Source organism: Mixophyes fleayi, chromosome 5, assembly GCF_038048845.1.
Source record: "Mixophyes fleayi isolate aMixFle1 chromosome 5, aMixFle1.hap1, whole genome shotgun sequence".
In the NCBI taxonomy this organism is placed as follows: Eukaryota; Metazoa; Chordata; class Amphibia; order Anura; family Limnodynastidae; genus Mixophyes; species Mixophyes fleayi.
In genome coordinates this window covers 202390125-202413257 of record NC_134406.1, presented here as the reverse complement: position 1 = coordinate 202413257, position 23133 = coordinate 202390125, and the positions used below count along the sequence as shown (strand labels likewise).

Genomic DNA, 23133 nt, shown 5'->3' with positions numbered 1-23133 from the left:
AATGGCGGTAGTGAACAAAAGTTTAGGTGTTCAGAGGAAATCTGTGATATATATATTTTCGATCCATTATGCCCCTCACCCAGGAATCTGAAGTGGAACTGGACGACTGATATGTTAGAGAAGCAGAGAAGCTCCCAGCACAGTTGCTGCTAGGTGGGTTGAATGCCCTTCAAGGTTGATGGCTTCTTGGTAGACCAAGCCTGCTTTCCACCATGTTGTCCTCCGCTAGGGGCCGATGACTACTTTCTTGGCACCTGAAACTTTCCTCTTGCAGGAGAGCTAAAGGATGAAAAGCGTGCCTTAGGAAAAATTTACTGGCAGGAAGGAACTCCTCCGATCAAGCTCTGGGAATAAGGCAACAACCAGAGAAAGGCAAAGACTCCAGAGTCTTTTTGAATCTGCCTTCAAAGCTTTAAACTAGAGAGTTCGGCGAGCTGAAACTATCGAAGCAATAATTGAAACTCCAATATGACCGGCAACCAAAGCTGCATCCCCCAAATATTCCAGCAACTCTCAGATATGTTAAGTAAGGATCACCAACTTGTACCTAGGCCACCCCTCACTACAAAGCCTTTAGGAGTTGCTCCAACCACTTCTCTGCAGCCTTGTTGACCCAAGCAGGAGCTGAAATAGACCATTTCTTAAGTCTATTTATGTAGCAGGTGCTTCCTTGAGACTCATTTTCCTTATCTGTATTACCATGATGAGCTATAGCATTCAGGAACAGAATAGTGGTGGCATTAGACAAATGTGGTATAGGGACATTATTTTCACATTCATCAGAGGATAAATGGTCAGTAATTTGTGTAAGCTCAGTAATAGACAGCCAGGGATTTGCCCAGGTCTGGTTCTGCCAGATGAGTAGTAAAACCACATGTCTACGACGCAGAAAACCGTCAGCCTCACACGCTGCGCACTGGGCATCTGTCGCAGATTATCCACTGACATTTCCCTGTTGTTGCACCTCCAGTCTTAGCCCTGGAACTTTTCCACATCTCAGACAATGAAGAGAGGCATATATAGAGTAAATTGAGCTCTGTAGGCTGCAGACACAAAGTCCAAGAGGAAGCACACAGACCCATTCAAATAAGAAAAAAATCAAACTCCCCAAGCTCAGGCAACTTCCCTGCAGCTGGGATAGAAGCTTCAAAACTACGGAAAATCCAAAACAGCAGCAATAAATCTAAAACAAAGTGGAATAAAAAGGAGAGAAATATCCATCCATACATGCCCTGGAAAAACCACTTGTGAGCTGTTGGTAATAAACATGCTAATAAGTAACATAGCAATTCTAGGTTTCACTCCTGTTTTTTTTCTAATGTTACCATTGATGACCCCATGGCAGTCCTAGAGATCTATGACAATAATACACAACCTGCAGAGAATACCAGGACAGGCAGTAAACATATGCAGCACACATTTAGGTCACCAGAGCTAGCTGTGTGGTTTACCTTTAGAAGAGGATCTGCATGTTCCAGGAACCACCCTGCCACAGCATGCCCGGCCTCGTGATAAGCAACTGTCTTTTTTTCTTCAGGCTGGAGAACCTGAGTCTTCTTTTCCAAGCCTATAAAATGCAATATTTCCAAAATAGGTGAAATAGTACAAATTAGACACCTAGTAATATATGAATAATTCAACAAAAGGAGAACTATCGGAATACACCAGGCTCTATAATTCTGTTCAGCACTCGCTGGGGAACACACTGGGATTAGTAGTTTAGCACCTCTGTTCAGGAGATAATCAGAACGCTTTTGCTGGTTATATATCAGCTGAAGATATAAAACACAAACTATTGTTTAGTTAAAGGAAAGCAAATCAGACTTTTTAGCCATTACACAGCCAGTTGTGTGATGCAAACATACCAGAGACTACAAATATTTATAGAGCTAAACCAACTGGAACATTCAGTTCCACACAGTGTACAGATGCAACAACTTTCATTTAGACAGCTTTAAGCTCACCTCCTATCACTCGCTCGATGGCTTGCTCAAAGTGCTTCTGGTTTATGGCATCAGAAAGGTGTCTGGCAGCTATAAGAGCAGCTTCATTACACACATTTGCTATATCTGCTCCTGTGTAGTGCAAAAAGGGAAAACAATAGTTGAAACCAAAGGAAAGAAAACTTGATTTTGACATGAAGTGACATTATAATGGGCACTGAGAATATATGTGAAAGACTTTCTGCAATATAGAATATGGTTCATGTACGAACATGTTGCGCACATTACGGATTGTTGTACCGGCACAGAAAGAGAACACGGCTCGTGTGATTGCTAATAAAGCTTTATCCAAAAACATAGTCAAACAGAGATCAAAGATGTGAATCTCTGCTCTATAGACCTTGAGGAAAGTATATAAAAACACAACAAAAAAAAACTGTGGCCGATGTTTCTATTTTTATACACCACTTGATATTATTAAAAACAAATGCAATAACTTCCCAATTGTAAAGCGCTACGGAATTTGTTAGCGCTATATAAATAAATGATGATTAAGAACTGAGTGTAAACTTTTGCTATTAAACAGATGACCGATTAAACTGTGAAACTAGAAAACCCAGCAGCTTTACTACATCAAAAGAATACGATTTTCTATTTTGCCATTATTTAGTAGATCAAATGGATAGATTATATACCTGTATTACACATTTTTTATATATATTTTATTAAATAACCTTTTATTTATACAGCACGAACAAATTTCGCAGCACTTCACAGGATTATATTTTCTTCTTTTTCCCCACAATTCTTTACACTAGTCCCTGCTTCAGTGGAGCTTACAGTCTTGCACATGTTAACATTAACCTACCAGTAAGTTTTTGGATTCTGGGAAGAAATCAGAGCACCCAGGTGAAACCCACTCATAGATTAAGGCAACATAAAAACTCACACAGATGGTTCTCTTCCAACCAGAGCCCTCATAACCCCAGTGCCGTGAGGCAACAATGCGAACCACTTTGCCAACATGCTGCCCATATTTGTTATGTATTAAAACTATGCACATACACTACCAAAACAAACATTATATACAAATATACTGTATATAAAACACTCAATTGAAAAGGATATTTTTTGCTGTTGCAAGATTGCTACTTACAGAATGCCAAGTGAATTGGCCATTTCATAATATTTCATATTATATGAAACCATTCTGCAACTCACCAAGGGTTAGCAGCGGTGTCACAGAACTTAATTATAGGACCTCACTGAACCTAACATTTTAGTTAAAAGACATTTATTTGTGGAATAAACTACATCTACTGCAGTCTAACTCTGCAGTACTTCATCCATTCTGCAACACACCTCTGTCCACATTGTCCCTTCACTCACCTCTAGCTAACACTCATGAACTACTGTCCTATTTAAATTCAATAGCTATAACAGCCTCATCCTGTCGCCAGAAACAAAAAGGACACACATCTTACAATCATCTTTCCTATCTTTCTTCCTTTCTTCTATTAGCTGGTGATATATCACCTAATCCAGGTCCCCCTCACTTCTCCCACACGCATATATCTGAACACTACAGAAATCCAGCAAACCTCAAACGCATCACCTGTCTCCCCTCTCTTCCAAAGTCCTTTAAATGTGCCCTTTGGAATGCATGCTCTGTTTGTAACAAACTTACCTCCGTACACGACCTCTTCCTCTCAAACAAACAAGTTGGACTACTTCTCTCCCCATAATAAACGCACAGTTCTACCAAAATGTCCCATTACCCACATTCACATCTTTTGAAGTTCATAGTGTTAGGATTTTTAACCCATTCTCTATGCGTGTTGCCGTCGTCTATCGCCCCCCTGGACCACACCAACAAATTCTTGAACACTTCTCTGCATGGCTCCCTCACTTCTTATCTTCTGACATCCCCTCCCATCGTCATGGGCGATTTCAACATCCCTATAGCTAATCCATGCTCCAATGCTGCTTTCAAACTACTCTCTTAAATATCCTCCTCACTTGACCTCTCCCAGTGGATTAAATCCGCTACTCATCAGGATGGCCACTGTCTTCATCTTGTTTTCTCTAGACTATGCTCAGTTTCTGATTTCCTTAACACGCCTTTCCCCCTCTCGGATCATCACCTTATTAGCTACTCGCTCACACCCAGTTCTTTACCATCCCCAGTGTCAAACTCTTCCAAGCCTCCTCACAGCCACAGGAATATTAACTCTATTGATTTTCAATTTTTTCACCTCTATTCAACAGCTTCTCTCCCCAATTTCTACATTCTTCTCCCCTGATCGGGCAGTACCTCATTTTCACCAAACCCTAGCAACTGCCCATCATCAAATGGCTCCCGCCACATACTCTGCGTAGAAGTAACACAAACTTTAAAAAAACCCGCAAAGCAGAAGGTCACTGGCGTAAATTTTGTACCTCTACTAATTTCATCACATATACTGCTATCTACCACTCCTATTGAAATGCTCTGAACACTGCAAAACAAACATACTTCCAATCTCTCATCTATGCTCAGGCTGCCAACCCCAAATGCATTTTTAACACATTTAGATCTCTTCTAAACCCTCCCACCACAAAGCCTCAAGACTACCATCAGTGCCCAGAATCTTGCTTTCCATTTCAAGGACAAAATAGATAAGATCAGACTTGAAATGGTATCGTCTCCCTCGACAAGCAATCAGCTCAATTCCTTTGCAGCACCCTCTGACACGCTTTCTTCATTGGATCCCACAAATGAAGAGGAAGTTTCTACTCTCTTCTCATCTTCCTACTCTACCTCCTGTCCTCCTGATCCTATTCCTTCACAAATTGGTATGTCCCTGTCTCCTGTTCTCATTCCCCCTCTAACTAAAATCTGTACTCTCTCTCTCTCTACTGGTATTTTTCCATCACTATTCAAGCATGCAGTGATTAATCCTATTTTGAAAAAACTAAATTCTGACCCAAACTCTCTCTCAAATTACAGCCCCATCTCTCAGCTCCCATGCCCCTCCAAGCTTCGAAAGAATAGCCTACACTCTCCTCATACACTCTCTTACAGCAAACAACTACTGTATTCCCTTCAGTCAGGCTTTCGCTCTCAACACTCCACAGAGACTGTGCTGACCAAGGTTGTCAATGATTTGATCACAGCAAAAACTGAAGGCCATTACTCTCTTCTAATTCTCCTGGATCTCTCTGTATGAGGAGAGAGTGGTCAACAGTGTCAAATGCAGCAAACACTACAATCCCTAGGTCTTAAAGGCACTGTCCTATCCTGGTTCTCATTCTACCTATCTATTCGCTCTTTCAGTGTTAATTTCTCTGGATCCACCTCTGCTCCGCTTCCTTTATCAGTAGGAGTCCCACAAGGCTCAGTCCTAGGTCCTTTGTTATTCTCTATCTATACCACTTCTCTTGGAAAACTAATAAGCTCCTTTGGATTTCAATATCATCTCTGTGCGGATGATACACAAATCTTTCTATCCTCTCCTGATCTCTCACCATCTGTGTTGTCTCGCGTTACTGACTGTCTTTCTGCCATTTCATCTTGGATGTCTTCTCGCCAACTCAAACTCAATTTTTCTCTTTCCTACCACTGGGGGACACTGCGACACATTGGGGTATAGTAGTGAGTATGGGAGTTCAGGCACTAAAACTTAATGATTTTTACTCCCCTCCACTACAATGCTCCTCCTCTCCTGGAGAACTCAGTCTTTTTTTAGTGCCTTAGGAGTCAGGTCTTTAGGGTATAGGCTCCTGCCTATACCCAGTCTAGTTAGATATTTGACATGTTTTTATTTTATTTTTTAATTTTTATCTCTATTTAAGGCGCCAGCGGGGATCGATCCCAAGTCCCAGAGGGGGTGCATAGTCCTGGACTTCCTTCACTCTGATCCCCGCGTAAGGTAAGAAGTGGCTAATGCCCTATATCTTCCTTGCGCTTTTCTTGCTAGCACTTCCATCCCCTAGTCACGAGCAGTTAGGTGCTAGTTTGGAGTCATGCAGCCATTAGGTCTTTAGGTGCCCACAGAGGTAAATCAAAGCGGGACACAGTAGAAATAAGTCGTGCAATGGAGATACAGGGATCTATCTCCAACACCAACGGACTTGCCGGCAAGTCCGTTGGCGGCAAGTTCCACAGATGGTGGAAATGGTAACGGACGCTTGGGTAAGACCAGGTAAACAGTTCATGATGCCAGCTAGATTCAAGAGTCTTTATCCTCTTCCAGCGGAAGACTCGATTAAATGGGAGGCGTCTCCTAGGGTGGACACACCTATTGCCCGTTTATTCTCGTCCTCAGCCATCCCTACACAAGAGCGGGTGTCAGAGATCCTACGGATAAAAAGTGCGACCATGCTCTCCGTTCTGCGTATACAGCTTCGGGTAGCTTGTTTAGGGCCATGATGTCCATTGCTTGGGCAAATAAAGCAGTACAGATGTGGGCAGAGCAGTTAGTTAAGGCCATTCAAAAGAACACTCCGCACGCAGATCTCCTCTCCCTAGCTCAGCATATTCAGGAGAGCTCGGATTATGTGGGTCAGGCCTCCATGGATGCAATAGCTGTGAATGCCAGAATTGGCGGTTTAATTATTGCGTCACGGCGTTCCTTATGGTTACGTTCGTGGACCACGGACGCCGAGTCCAAAAGGTCATTAGAAGTTTTGCCTTTTGATGGAGTCACTCTGTTTGGTGCGGAGTTGGAGAAGGTAATTGAAGCGGCCACGGGGGAAAAAGGTAATATTCTCCCCATGGGTTCCCGTAGACCTCATCAGGCTTGGTTTCGCTCCTTTCGCCCCTTCTCCCGGGCCCGGAGTGGTACTCCCAGAAGCCAGCCTCCTGTCCTTGCAATCTATGCCAGAGGCAGCGTCGGACCCGTCGGGAGAATACACTGACAGTTGCACAGTGGCTGTCACTGCCTGCAGCCTGATTCTTTTCTATCTTCTTTCTTGTTCTTTTTTTTAATAAACAAAAATAGAACTATATTCCATTTTAAAAACTAAATGAACCAGTGTAAAACATAACACTAATCCACTCCTAACCTGACATGTCAGTAACACTAAGAAAATAAAAACAATCTAATCTAGCAGCAAGTACTGCAGAGCAGTACTGAAACAGCCCAACTCCTTGGGCACTTAAACAAAACTGAGGTCTGTAGGGTTGCAGAGGGGAGGAGTCAGCAGCAAACTTAGTTAACTATTTAAGTGCCAACTCCATGCGCCCTCATACAACCCCATGGTAGCAGTGTCCCCCAGAGTGGATGAAGGACAAAAAGTACATTCTACGCTGATGCAGAGGAATGCAAAACAAGAGGTAAGATTATTTACTTGATTTAAAGCAAAAAGGTAAAAGTGCACACTTCCCTCAAGTTTCTGGCAGTAGGGATACAGCTTTAGTCTACAGTTGGATGTACTTTCCCAGAGATGAGCAGAACATAATGATTGTTATTCTCTTCTCACCTGAGAATCCTGGCGTTAACGCTGCCATTTTTCTGGACAGGGCTTCTTTGTCTAATGTGCTATCTAACTTCAAAGGCCTCAGATGAACTTTAAATATAGATGACCTGCCTTTTATGTCTGGAGGCCCTGTATTTGGAAAGAAAAAAGTAATTAGCGGGTTTTATAAAAGTTAATGTGTGTATCCAGCTCGGATTTCAGCGTTCTCTCACCTATATAAATCTGCCTGTCAAAGCGGCCAGGTCGCATTAGCGCTGGATCCAAGATATCAGGTCTGTTTGTGCCGGCTAACACAACTACATTTGTTGCTGTATTAAAACCTGTAGAGTGGTAAACAAAACCACAGACATTATAATGTGCCAGTAAATAATAATGGTTTTAACATAAGACTGGTTTATTTCACAATCATAGAGGAAGAGAGGGAGACAGAGGGAGAAGGTTCAGTCTTAAATTACTATTTAAATACAGTTCGGTTAACAAACACAAAATGTAAGGTTTTAACAAAATATTAAAATAGATTATTAGGTGAGTGCACATTCAAGCTGTAAAAAAAAAACCCCAAAGGATTGTGAAAACACTAATTAAATCAAAGAGTATATTTCATGTGCCAAATGAGAGGAAGATGTGCTTGCCATGAGCCAATGGGAAAACATGTTTTTAGGTCTGGATTCTCATATAATTAGAGTCTGGCGGAGAAGATTAATAGGAGGGATACATTTGATATTGTAATCCGAGCTGGCTGATTGGATCTAGGATAGAGAGATATTTCACAAACCTCATTTAAAACCATGATTACGCAACCTCAAACTTTACAGCCATAAATAACCTGCAACTCCCAAATTGCCCCATAAGCAACTGGCAAGCCATGATTTGATTTGTTGTTGTATAGACAGTTATTATATAAAGATTTGGACCGTGTACAAAAAGCATTTATTTAGATTAATTAAATACCAAAAAAAATGGTCTGCCAAAGCTTCTGCAATCAATGACAATTGACAAATATCCAGTGCTTGCATTTTATTTCCAGACTTCTCCTGGCCGTGAGTAAAATCAACACTGTGGGTACAGCAGAGTGACAGTAAGCTCATAGGCCCAGCCCTCTTTTAAGGTTTCATAAGGTACTTCGCATAATAAAACAGCTCACTAACCATCTGCTTTTTTTCCTTACGTTTTCCATCTACTTTACATTAAATATATGTACAATCTAAAATGTGAGGTAGACTCTGCTGCTAACACACTGGCCATTATTGAAAGAAATTATCTAAAATATGTCTCTTGCTAAACAAATCATCTTCATGAATTTTTGGTTAAAGGAACATTTTAAAAACACACTTGAAATGAGCACACCACATGTATTTTATGGAGGCACATACACAAACCACTAGTACAATACTAGGAGATTCAGGGGAAGGTTTTCAATGGGACAGCCTGAAATCAAATTTGTATCACTAGCTTAGGGACTCCCCTTCAGAAGATGCCTTGTCGTTGACAGGCGAGCTTAATCCCAACATAGGTATATTTGTGCCCAAAATTCTCCTTTATGTATATGCTGACAGTGATTTTTATATATTGTTTGCTTCGGAGTGTCGGACAACATTTTTCATTAGTTTGCACATGCACTAGTACAATACCTGTTCAGGCTGAATATTTTAGTCAGGCGCAAAATATATTTAGTAAAAATAATGATAGGAAACCAAAATATGCAAACAGAAAAAAATGGAATATAACTGCAGAATAAGTTACCATCCATTTCCACCAAGAGCTGGTTTAGTGTGTTTTCTTGTTCATTTTGACCACCAAAGTTCCCGCGTCCCCTTTTTCTACCGACAGCATCAATCTCATCAATGAAGAGTATACAAGGGGCATGCTTCCTGGCCATACTAAACAAGTCACGCACCTTGTGTAGGAATGTACAGAAAACATTAAATGCTATGATTTAAGCAACATTGATACACTTTAATTTTACTATAAAAATGTGATACTTCAAGTGAAAACAATGCATTTATAGTAAATTCCTTTTAAAAATGACAATTGTAAGCTTACACATATGAACGGATCAGATTGGGCAACTTGCTCTGACAATCCTTTATTGGACAGATCCAGCCAGCCAATCAATTGGTAAAAGCTGCTCGATCCTATGGCCCTCAATTACTGCAGTCCGCTGATAACCATTGCCTGTGTGTGGTCATCAACTGACTGATTTCTGGGATTTAATTACCAATAATTTACCATTGTATTTTGTTGGCTTATGGTATAACAGCATATAGGAAACACTTCTTTCCAGGCATTATATGCATTGTGATATCGCTATCACTGGTACCAACAGCTGTTATTGCTAGTGTGAAACTAAATGACCTAAACACTAATTAAATGATATGATAGAAGGAACATTATACCTAAATGTAAGAATCCTTATATAAAAGAGCTCATAGTAACATTCCCAAATATTCAAAAGACTTATCAAAAAATAAAATACACAAGTTAAAACTCTTGAGCTCTGTATCAGACTCCCTGTCTGTAACACTATGCAACGAGACTCCACAAAGCCGTACCAGGGCGTACTGGAAAACGAGAGCCGACTACGAAATGTATTGCTTCCTGGTAAAATACTTTAGAAGTAAATCACTCAGTGCTTAAAACTACCAATGTAGCTTGTGCATCAGAAAGACCGTTCTAATTTAAATGCTTAAAAGCTGCCATGGTATAAGAACTATTATATACTCATGTGTGAATACTACAAGAGATTTTTCATTTTAAGAAAACATGGCTCAAGAAGTAGAAAATCAGCAAGGAATAAATCTACCGTGTACATGATTGAACATTTGGACTTACTCTGGCAGGCCCGACCCCTACAAACATCTCTAGGAACTCGGAACCATTGACTGTGATGAAAGGGACACTGGCTTCTCCAGCTGTGGCTTTTGCCAAAAGTGTTTTCCCTGTGCCAGGGGGGCCTGTAAGAATAGCACCCTAGAAAAAAAAAAAAGGATAGATAAATATAGATATCAATCCTGCCGAAACATTATATTTTTAAGTATAGTAGACAAAACAGGGAGAGGAAAATGACAAACAAAACAACTCTCACAATGGCATTACCATTGAAGTAACATAACTTGTGAAGGAGACCTGTCACCCCACATAGCACTGGTAGACTTGAAACATAAAATAAGAATTTATTCAGATGACAGAGTGTTAAAAGAAAAAGATGAAGTGGGCTAAGAAATTCTGCTGTATAAACAACATAGTAGGATAAATGAAGAGTTTGGGGGAATTCCAAATGGAAAGGGTACTGTGGAATACGTGATGGGGAATGGGAACAATGGAGGTTATAAATGCCTCCTATTGGTCACAGGTGGTATTACATTTTTTGGGGAAGACGTCTTGGCTTTAAGGGATTACAAGCACTTTTTACCCCCCGAATATAGATCACTATAAACAAAGGGATGCTCCATCTAAACATCTTCACACAGAGTACTATTAAATCTCTCCCCTCAATTATTGTTTACCTACTGGTGTCAAAACCAAATTGTAAATTTACAGAAAAGGTCAGGAACAGTGTGTGTAGAATAAGCGCATTCAATTGTTACACAACTAACGCGACAATCCTGATAAAGACACCTCATCATGACTGCAAAGTAAGCCATGCAATCTTGGTTTTTTTTTTATACACAAAGTTGGGAATTGGGGCAGATAAGTATTTGTCTTGTTTTACCTCAATTTCCTGCATATCCACAAGTCAATAATAGGATCCAAAATATTGAAATATTGCCTTTTATAAAATAAAATAAAAAAAACACAAAACACACTACAACTTTACCCTTGGTATCTTTGCACCCAAATCTTGGTATTGTTTGGGATTCTTGAGGAAATTGACAAACTCCATAATCTCCAATTTTGCTTCCTCACACCCTGCCACGTCCTTGAACTTGACATCAATTTCATCTTTAAGCACTTTGGCCGTTGTCTCTCCGACACTAAAGAGTCCCCCCATGCCACGGCCTGTTCTTCCTCCAGCCTGGCCTCGTCTCAATGTGTATATGAGGAAGCCAAGTATGAGGAAAGTGGGAAGGATGTTCAGAAAAAAGGAGCTAGGAACAAGATGAATACATTACGTTATAACAACATCAATTATTTTATTGCATCCATCTCATTATCCTAAAAAAAAAAAAAAAAAGTTTCTCCTACTCATGTTGGAAACAGATAATTAGATACACCCTACTTATGGGGACCACATAGAGCTCTTTGCTATAAAATATATATTATAATGATGAAGAGTCCCGGTGTAATCTCTATGGTGGTCACCACATCACACAGTTTAATCAAAAGAATGTAAAAACATCCAACAATATTGTGTTAATATATTTTTAAAAATTGTGTATTTTTATTGAAAATGTTTGCAAAGAAAGTCAAAGCAAAACAGCCCATTACAGAAAACACCAAAAAGGAGTTAACAACAACAAAAATATACATATCTAGGTTCAGCACAAAACTGTACATTACAGTTGTAAATGAAAAATTCTCCTGTTCTATCCAGCAAAAAAGATTCTATTATTTTTTTTATTGAATTATAGTACAATTTATTGTTTACTGGAGTAAAAGGATCTAGTCTGTCCTGTCTGTACCTTCTTACACCCTCATATGGCAGACAAGGAAAGAGAAGATCATCCATGTAGGTGAATGCTGTAGGCCCTTAAAATAAGGAGACTGTGCAACAAGAACAAGCTGTGAAATGCACCATACTCCAGTGGACATGAGATAAAATGCAGCATATAGGTGGTATCCTGGGCACTTCTGGTAAAATGGACTGAACCCCCAGCATAACAGAGCACAATGCTCCTGGGTGCACATATGTGGATTCTGTCTGTGGGTAGAAAGGTGGAGGTTTTGCGTTTTGGGGGGGTGAATTTAATTGCCGGCGATGTGGTAAGCAGACATAGAAATTCAGCGTGATTAATAACAGCAATAATTTACAGCGAGGGGGGGTTGCGCTAATCCTTATAATACACACTTTTTCATAATGAACACTGAAATGATTACATCAGAATTCCCAGATTATGAACAGTGTGTTTTATTATACTTATATGAGTTTATGTATATATGCATTACTTGTGTATGTTTTGTTTTAGTTTTTTACATAATACGGAATCAAATAAATGTAAAATAGTGATGGGTGCCTTTTGATGAATGGAAATATTTACATGTTAAACTATAAATGTTATCTACTACTCTTCCACAACTTATCGCCTTTCTGTGCTAGTTACATGTGTATAAATTCTACACGTCAGAACACTAAAACGAACGGGTATGAAAATACAGGCATGGGATCTCTTATCTGGACAATCATTATCTAGACAGCTCAGAAATACATAGAGGATAAAAAGTATTGCTGCAATTTTGTGATTGTGTCATATATTCACCAAGAGTTTCTTCCTATAGTTACTATGAGGAGCACTGCTAAACAATTTAATAAGGAAGGGATAAAGAAACCTCTTCACTGGAACTAATAGATCCCATACATATAAATAGAAGTAACTTTAATCTTACCCGTCACCTTCAACTGTATACACCACAGGTACTCTGTTCTCCGGCTCTATACCAAACTCCTGCTGCGCAGTTTCCAAATTCCTCTCAAAAGTGTCCACGCTGCCAATATTAAACCAGACATATTTCTATACGTAAAAACAAAGAAAATGCACAACATATCACAAACTAAACAGGCAATTGTAAGCCTAACAAATGAACCTGGCTGTACTTAAGTCATTACGTTAAATGCCTCATGAAGACAAAGTAAAGCACACACTTACATTAACATAATATTCAACGTTAATTAATGGAAAGAAGTTCTCCTGGTAAATCCAGTAGGTAAAGATTGCAAACTTTTTTATGATTTTTCTTTGAATGGTTACTTGTATAAACATAATGTGAAGTTAATCTATTAAAGTGAAATACAGAAAATGACATATTGTAGTAGTGAATTTACCGTGCTACACTGTTGAATGTCAGATGAGTTCGGTTTACTCAAAAACTACTACATATTATACTATTATTGTTTCTAATAAATATTTTGAAGATTTGCGAGTGATTTTTTTATTCATTTTAATGAGAGCTGTTAGAAGTGCATTAAAAAAAAAAAAAAACCCCACAGATATTAAAATGCGTTTTTAGTCTATACCAAAATATGAACATGGTGTCACATGAAAGCGTTTACTCCGTGTGACATCATTACAGGTGCCTTTTCTGCATTTTTTCCCCTCCAGTGTTTTCTATGTTTATTTAAACATGCTGTCCCAATGACAAAAATGTTTTTTTTCTGAAAGGGTGTCCCGGCTGAGCAGATTTCCTGTTCCGACAGCTGTTAAAAAGCTGCAAGCAACATTTAAGACTGACCAAAAAAGATCTCAGCAACAAGTGCTGCACAGAAGGCTGTTATTTTTCCTGCCACATGAGCGATTCACCAGCTCATTCCCAGCATGTGAGGTGCAGTAGACTAATTTAGAACATTCTAATAGGCTGCATTATAAGTTTTGGTTGAGAACGAAAATGATCTGCCTTCACTGTGTGTAGGTGATGGGTACAGGTAAAGGGAGATTCCACCCTCTCCTCCGTTAATAACCAGCATGTCAATTAACTAGCACAAATTCCATTTTTCTTGTTTTTAAAAGAATTTTGTGTATGTGGTATGATATTGTACTCAAACTCAGTCAATATCCCACTCCCCCAATAGCTGTGTGTATTATTACACTTCTAATGTTTCACAGCTACAGCTGTCTGATATGACATATTATAGAACTGAAATGGGAAGAGACTGGCAATAAATGTTATTTCTACTGTTCTTTCTCCAAAGGATGAGCTAATCCAAGTCAAACTATTTTATGAAACCTTCCTCACACTTGTAGGGCTTCATTAGATTATTCAAGTGGATATTATGATTATCATCATTTTTATTATCACACTACATGGATATATCTGTCCATCGTATTGGAGAGTGATCCTCTCGTTCATCATACATAAAATTATATATATATATTTTTTTATTTCTTATTACCTACAACTCTCACTTGACATTAGCCAGTTATATTTAAATAACATACATCTAAACTGTAAATATTACTCATTGTAATCTAATAAAAGCAAAAAAAACAAACCCTTACCCCATCCATACTTGACTTTCCAGGAGCAAGGACAACTCTTACAAAACGCTTATTTACTACCTGAAGGCGATCCACCTATGGGTGATAAGAAGTATTTACATTAAATTGTGACAAAAAAAGTGGATTTATACTTACGATAAATCGATGTCTCTGATTCCATCTGGGGGACACTGCTCAACCATGGGGTTGAGTGGGGTAGGGAGGAGTCTGGCACCTAAACACTTAATCTTTTGCTGCTGACAGACATATCCCCCCGCCAATTCCCCACAGACCTCAGTTTGATTAACAAAGCCCTAGGAAGATAGGCCAAATCAACCAAGATACACAAAACAAAGAAAAAAGAAGGGGGGGGGGATGCAGTGTCCCCCAGATGGAATCAGAGAAACCGATTTATCGTAAGTATAAATCCTCTTTTCTCTTTCATCCATCTGGGGGACACTGCTTAACCATGGGGACTTACTAAAGCAGTCCCCCTGATGGGTGGGACCGCTCTGATTGCCCCGCACGTAGAGCACTACAGCCAAATGAGGCGTCCTCAGACGCAAACACATTAAATTGGTAGAATTTTGTGAAAGTATGGACCGAGGACCAGGTAGCTGCTCTGCATAGCTGGTCCGCTGAGGCCCCATTCCGCGCCGCCCAAGACGCCCCAACCGAACGGGTAGAATGGGCAACAATACGCTTCGGCACAGGACGATTAGTACGGACATAAGCCTCCCTAATTGTCAGGGTAAGCCATCTAGCAATTGATTGCTTAGACGCTGGCCATCCTCGCCTAGAAAAATCAAATAACACAAATAGAGAATCTGTCTTACGTATCTTTGCAGTTCTCTTAACATATATACACGTAATGCCCTAACCACATCCAAGCATTTACTTCCTTCTGTTCCAGTAGCCTGAGGCTCCTCTCTGAACACCGGAACTACTATTTCCTGATTGATATGGAAACCCAACACCACCTTGGGGAGGAAGGATGGAATAGTCCTTAAAACTGCTCTATCCTCATGAAAGACCAAATAGGGTTCTTTGCAAGATAAGGCCCCCAGCTCGGAGACCCTCCTAGCTGAGGCAATAGCCAGCAGGAAGACTGTCTTCCAAGTCAAGAACCGCAATTCCGCTGAGTGTAGCTTTTCGAATGGAGGCTCCTGCCACATGCTAAGGACCAAATTAAGATCCCAAGGATCTGTAGGATGTACGTAGGGCGGCTGGATGTGAAGCACTCCCTGCAAGAAAGTCTTAACATCCGGAATCTCCGCCAGCCGTCTGTGGAAATACACTGACAATGCCGACACCTGAACCTTTAAGGTTCCCAACCGGAGACCCGCCTCCAAACCACCTTGTAAAAAGGCCAGAAATCTAGCCAGACAAAAAGATTTTGAATTGTAAGATTTCTTCTTACACCACTTTATATAAACATGCCAGATGCGGTGATAAATCCTGCCCGAAACTGGCTTCCTGGCTTTCAGGAGAATGCCTACTACACTCACCGAGAACCCTCTCGCTCTCCACAGACTGGATTCAAAACCCATGCAATTAAATTCAGCCGGTCTAGGTTCTGATGCAAGAACGGTCCCTGGGTCAGCAGATCTCTTCGAAGCGGCAACTGAACCCCTTGACCTACTGCCACAAGAAGAATCTCCGGAAACCATACTCTTCGCGGCCATGTCTGTCAGCAGCAAAAGATTAACTGTTTAGGTGCCAGACTCCTCCCTACCCTACTCAACCCCATGGTTAAGCAGTGTCCCCCAGATGGATGAAAGAGAAAGGTCTTTTTTTTTTTTTTTTAACATTAATTTTTATTACAGATTAAAGAGTAAAGGGTAAGGGGATACAGAAAAAAGGGGAAAGAAGGGAAGGATACATAGCTGGGGGGGGAAGGGGGGAGAGGAGAAGAAAAGAAAAATGGTCATTTGTATCAGAGGTTACCAACAATTCTAGCATTTAGGGTACTTTCAGATTTTAGTGCTTTCTATGGAATACATGTGAACAGATGAAGAATACGACCTGATGCGTTATGAAATAAGCACCAGAAGGTGCCCATCCAGAAAAAGTGGGAATGACACCATAAAAATTAATGAATCAATGTTTAACTTCCCATGTTTTAATCATAGAAATCTCACTAGGACATTAACTTGTATTATTTATAGCATATAATATGCATATAAACCTCTCCATTACAGGAATTGTCACTTCTGAGAACACTATTTACATGGTAACTCACAAAGGCTTTACTCACTGATTATTCAGAGGCATTCACAGGCAAGAGTGGGAGTCTGCTCCCCCCTGTTCAGTGTACAGAATGCTGCTAATAAGTATAGAGCTATATCAAGCCCACCAAAGAGGGGTGAGAAGGGAAGAGGGATAAGACATTTAATCTCCTAGCATCCCAAACGCATTTTTTGGTTTTTTTGCTATACATAATGTTATGGTAATACCTTTTGGGAACTTTGCAGACCAGGCCATAAAATAATGACATCATACCGCTCCCCCAATGATGTTACATATCCCTTTCCACTAGGACATGCCTCCAAGCTACTGTACTGTGAACTGTACTACATGGTGAGTTATGCAAGGTCACTTACTAGCACAATCACAGAAACTAGGTAGAGTCCTACATTTATATATATTTACATTAGACCAATTGAAAATAAAAATATAGACTAAAAGTACCTTTAACACGGGATGTATTTTCCAATAAAATGTTTAAAAAAAAAAAAAAAAAAAAAAAAAAAAAAAAATGTTGCTAGTTCACTAGTGCCATCACCAAAAAATGGTCTGTATATTTGTCCCTTTTTTGAAAAGACTATACAATCTGGGAAGTGGGAGCTTCCTAACCTGCATTTCCTCCCAGTACACAGTTACAATGCATTAATAAACCAGCTCTCAGACAGTGAGCATTGCAGAGAAAGAAGCAGTAGTGGGGATATAGAAGACGACAGTAAAACAATAACCAGATAACCAGAGACCTGACAGAAAGGAAGAGGATAGTGAACTCTCTTATACATGTACTTTCACTTTTTGCTATTAAACTAATTCTTATGTATGGTACAAGATAGATCTTAACAGAAAAAATAGCTCAGATATAGGATTGCTCAAGTGAATACTTGATAACAGTTGTATTGATGAATGTGAGGGCACAATGAATAATGTGATTTTTTTTGTTTGTGAAAAGTTCTTTCAATTAAAAACATATTTACAAGTATGGTTACCTTTTAAAAGACCATCTTAAATTGAGCTTGCAACTCTCACCCTCCATATACTCCTTTATAAATGAATGGCATGCTGTGCTTACATGGGTTTTGGGATTCTCTAGGAGCCGTCACTAGCTTCTCCTTTGCTTTCCAGACACAAAGACTATGTGTTCTAATGAGTGAAAAATGTATCCTAATTCCATACGTAACACCTAAGTTACTGGTAAATCTTTATTTCTATCTTGCTAGGATGGAAATTAAGAACGACTTATTTTCTCAATATTGTCTTTCATTTTCTGTGTGTAATGTCTGTGCAGATGTTAAGCATTTTTAATTTAAAGTATAATATTCTTTCTAGTATCACATAACCATCACAAACACAAAAGGTGCTCTTCCTACTCACCATGCCCTGTGACAAGTAGTTATTCACAAAGTCCTTCCACGTGATCTCTACAGGAATTTTCCTGAAGAAGACATAGTAAGTGGCAGCTGCCCAAAATCCTACGCATGCTATGAAGTAGTATCGGAACTGATTATCATCCCAAGGAAGTTCTCCCTGCAAACCAGAGATAAAGTACTCACACACATGCACAGTTCACAAATGCAGAAAGGTTACTGGATATATTTGATCTAAAGTAATAACTAGCTTCTATTGGGGCGATATACAAGTGTATTTGCGCATCATGTATAATTTGCAGCAACATATCTTTGCTATACATTCCATCTCAATCGTAACACAATTCGGATAGTTTGAGTTGACGATGGTCATTGGGGCATATATATGCTAGATTTAAGGTTTCCCTATCTTTACACACATTTAACTCAAAATGCAGATGTAGAAATGTAAGTGTGCAGAAGTAAACATGCAACTTTTACAGTCAACTCTAGATCGCCACTTGTGCGTGTGCAACAACTGTTTTTTATTAAAACGAAAAACAATGTAACAATTAAATATGCAAATCAAACAAATAAAATACCAAACCATCAAACACCATGAATAACTTTTAATTATATAGCTAATTTGTTGTTTTGGGGTTTGTTTGTCTTTAGAACAAATTGGAATCGTTTTGGCTTAGTGTATTTGAATAATTTGTCTTTTTTATTTAGATATTAAATTTAGATGTCAAGAAAACAGTAACAGGAGGGAAAAAAAAGAAAAGAAATACACAAGCATAGTTATGGCAACTATTTATTTTTTTTTAAATAACTTCAAATTAAATTATTGTAATTTTTTTTTTTATAAAAAAAGTAAAATTAAATTAAGTATCTTAATTGTATTATATGACTTTAAACATTTATAGGAAAGCCAAATATGTGTATTTATTAGAGAGTTTATGTTGCTTAATAAGTATCATATATAACTGGTGATTGATTTTGAACATTTAATAGAATCATTTAAAAGCAAAAACATAAGTTTAGATGTCAGCATATATTAACACAATGCTCTAACACCATGGGCAGTGTGTGTGTCTTACTAGACTCAGGGGCTCGCCCTCCTTTATGGAGAACCAGCTGAAACACGCACATCATAATTACTATTTAATATTACTCTGTACACTGTTTGTATAGTAGAAAAGCAGAAATAAATAAACACACCTTTTGCATTCTTGACCACCACTCATCTTTCTTCCCACCCCCCTTTCCGCTTTTATTGCCACCGCCCCCCGATTCACCGCTTCCACCTGAGGAAGACTTTTCATTACGTGTAGCGTCTGAAATAAAATAAAAAAATGCTTTTCAAGCACTGGAATCAGGGAGATACAATAGAAAAAATATTGACATAATACTTCTAGCAGAGTACATACACGGGTAAATGGAGAAACAAGCGAACATGTTGACATGCCTGTAATCAGTATACATGTATTTCTATCTGCAGGTTGAATGTTTGCAGCATTCTAAAAATGGATTGTCCCAAAAATATTGTGTGCACAAAACTAGATGAAACAACACAATACCAAACAAAGTAAAAAAAAACAAAAGTGAAAGAGGAAGAGGTCAAAACAAAACAATAAACCACTATACAACTAAAACCTCATTAACAATGTTATGGCAGCAGCACATGCTGAATTTGTTTTTTGCTACATGGCTTTTAAAAATGCCACCCTAATTTAACATTGGTTAGATCCACTTTAAATGATTGTGGACATTATGCTCTCAGGAACGACAGAGATTCATCATCACCATTTATTTATATAGTGCCACTGATTCCGCAGTGCTGTACAGAGAACTCACTCATATCAGTCCCTGCCCCATTGGAGCTTACAGTCTAAATTCCCTAATACACACACACACACACACACACACTACAGAGAAAGACTAGGGTCAATTTTGATAGCAGCCAATTAACCTACCAGTATGTTTTTGGAGTGTGGGAGGAAACCGGAGCACCCGGAGGAAACCCACGCTAACACAGGGAGAACATACAAACTCCACACAGATAAGGCCGTATGGAATTAGGATACATTTTTCACTCATTAGAATGGATAGTCTTTGTGTCTGGAAAGCAAAGAAGAAGCTAGTGACGGCTACTAGAGAATCCCAAAACCCACGTAAGCACAGCAGGTCGGGAATTGAACTCATGACCCCAGCGCTGTGAGGCAGAAGTGCTAACCACTGAGCCACCGTGCTGCCCAAATATTACTGCATGTATCTTGCAGCAAAGCCATCTGTTGATATGATTGGGAATAAAACTGTAGACAAGATAACATGTGAATTTTACCTTTTGCTTCTCCCTTGTTGGAATCATTTGCTTTCTTGCCATTTTTCACATTTGGAAAATATTTCTCAAAACCTGAATAAAACAAAATAAATAAAAAGCCTGTTTTAATGTATACAGCATCTGAAACACACTTCAACCAGCTTATTCTTCTATATGTGGCAGTACTACCCAATTGTTAGTGTTATCTTGGTTATTATTATGAATTTTTTTTTTTTTTTTTAAAAAGTACATATATGTTTATTTAAAACAAACAAGATTATGCACTAAATTGTTAATGCTGCAGGCAAGAGGATTGTTCTTAGATGGATACAATAATCTTTGTGCTTCCAGGTAAGACCTACCTTTAGGCGGTTGAGAGCTGAGTCTTTTATAAGCAGCAATAATATCGGCTAGGAAGTTTTTCTTGCCTAAAGTGGTTGCTTGGGTCTGAATCTGAAATACATAATCATTTTATTTTTTAGTAAAACACAACAGAGATGCCCAATCGTCTTTCATAAGGAGGATGGCCTTTTATGCAATGTAAATAACTATTATACTAACCCATTGCAAGTGCCTATAATGTAAACTGCCTTGACCCTAATACCCATGTATAGATTAATATGAATTCAATTTTTAAATTTGTAAATGCTATCCATTGAAGCGATAGGTTGATGTAATAGGTCAGCGTACAGTTTACAAGGCCATGTTGTGTTAGGCTGAGACAAAAATGTAAGTCTAAAGAGGCTCTCCCCTTAAAAATAAATATTTCTGTAACAGTGCTGATGTCGGGAGAAGTAGGATTGCACCAGCTGGGGTCCTTAAAACTTCTCCACAGATCTACTAGATGGGCCTATGTGAATGTTTGATAATAAACAAATAATAATTTTGAAGCTGAATTATTGTTTTAGTAAAATATTGAGCGGCTCTATATATTATCTATATGTTTATATAAATAATAATTGGCTAGTGTCTGGAGTTGCATGCATACCTTGCCCAGTTATATTAGCCCACCATGAATCTTCTAGCAAGACAAGACTGATAAAAAGAGGAGTCAAATGGGAGTTTTGTTATGATGTTTCTTTAATGCTTTCAACAATATATTCCCCTCAGCTATCCTATCTTCTGCAAACAAGCACTGTTAGCCCAATAAGAAGTGCAGTCACTGCTAAGAGGTATAGCACTAACTTGGAAGTAGGGCAGATTCACACAGGCTAAAATGTCTTATGAAACACTGTTTTGTAATTTTAGACCTCTTGTGGCACACGCAAGTAATACACCTTATGCAAGTCACATCAATGTCTGTTTGACAGATACATACAATATGGAACCACTAAATAACATCAACAAGACCTTCATTTCATTTCAATCTATTAACGGATGCAAATGTGTCATTTAAGTACACTGAACCAAAATCATTTCACCAACCTATAAACCAGAAACAAGAATTGAAGCTTGTCCACCGGCCCGATGCTTCAAAGGCTTATTCATGGCATTTATAAAAGTTATCTATATAGTAGAATAAAGTGTAAACATACACAGAAGACATTTTAAAAAATTGTATTGATCCAACAAAGTCATACAGCTAAAGTGGTCACTTAAGATGAATGCGCTTGTAAACATACTCCTCACAGATCAAACCAGAAATTCAATTTGCCTTATATAACATATATATGTATTAACGTGTCATCAGCTTACCTGAACTAAATACATTTGAGATGACAGTTTTGTTTCATTTGGGAGGCTGACTTTTTATTTATATATTGTTTTACACCCAGACATCAAGTACTACCAATGAAGGACACAGTCAGCCACCATTTGCTGACCAATTACTGATGCCATAGGATATCAACTTGCACTAAGCTATAAAGCAGATATAGACTGTCAAACATCTGAAGTAATTACCAGGACATAAAGGGGGATACTGCAGCCAGCATTCCCTCCCACTCTGCCCATGCACTGTGATGCCCAGACTCACCCTCCTCAGGCAGCAGGCCCCTGTGCGCTGGCTGTGGGGCAGCAGAGGCAGGAGCCCTCCGGCCAGAGGCCGGCAGAGCCCAGGGAGCAGCAGGCAGCGATGAGCCATGAATCAGGCACCGGGCAGCTCTGACGTTATCTCGGTGACATCACATTTCCAGGCACAACATCCAGCAATACGACCTCCACGGGCACCTGCTGGCGCCGAGTAATGACGTCACTACGCCCTTCCAGTCCTGGCCTCAGACTTCCCGTCGCTGCTTCTGACAGCCGAGCACGTGATCTTGTTGTGACGTCTCCGCTGTGTTAAACGCTACATATAACACTGTTACCGGTGTGTGATGTCCAATAGGCGCTGTATGGGACTGTGTCGGTATAGTCCTGATGATCGTGACAGAATGCTTTGTCATGGTAACGTCACGATGATGACAGCGCTACCCCCGCACTCCTCTGTGTTATATAGCGCAGGGACGGAGGTGATGCAAGAACTGAGTAACACTTTAATGAGGCTGCAGTTGGCTTCTTATTCACTTCTTGTTCATCTTTCAGCCTCTTATTCATAAAACTTTATTTTTCAAAGGATGGATCATGGAATCCACTTTAGAAGAACACTAAAAGGGATACCGTTCACAAACTGCAATACTATTTACCATGGCCCAACATGGGTTAGGGCATGAAAACAGGTGGCAAAGTTCGCACAGACATCATGTTTTATA

General features: G+C 39.3%; 1 protein-coding gene across 1 annotated transcript in view; it reads right to left on the bottom strand.

Moving 5' to 3' along the window:
* AFG3L2 (AFG3 like matrix AAA peptidase subunit 2) overlaps nt 1–22779 on the bottom strand; it is a 28828-nt gene extending 6049 nt beyond the window's left edge. The window contains exons 1-14 of the mRNA XM_075213275.1: nt 22419–22779; nt 20806–20896; nt 20465–20536; nt 19342–19457; nt 18149–18301; nt 14555–14629; nt 12948–13072; nt 11221–11491; nt 10236–10373; nt 9147–9300; nt 7616–7723; nt 7407–7532; nt 1965–2075; nt 1452–1567 (exon numbers count right to left, since the gene is read on the bottom strand). Coding sequence (XP_075069376.1) covers nt 1452–1567; nt 1965–2075; nt 7407–7532; nt 7616–7723; nt 9147–9300; nt 10236–10373; nt 11221–11491; nt 12948–13072; nt 14555–14629; nt 18149–18301; nt 19342–19457; nt 20465–20536; nt 20806–20896; nt 22419–22526 — 1764 coding nt within the window. The 5' untranslated portion in view covers nt 22527–22779. The remainder of the gene's footprint in view (nt 1–1451; nt 1568–1964; nt 2076–7406; nt 7533–7615; nt 7724–9146; nt 9301–10235; nt 10374–11220; nt 11492–12947; nt 13073–14554; nt 14630–18148; nt 18302–19341; nt 19458–20464; nt 20537–20805; nt 20897–22418) is intronic.
* Between the last annotated feature and the right edge of the window lie 354 nt (nt 22780–23133).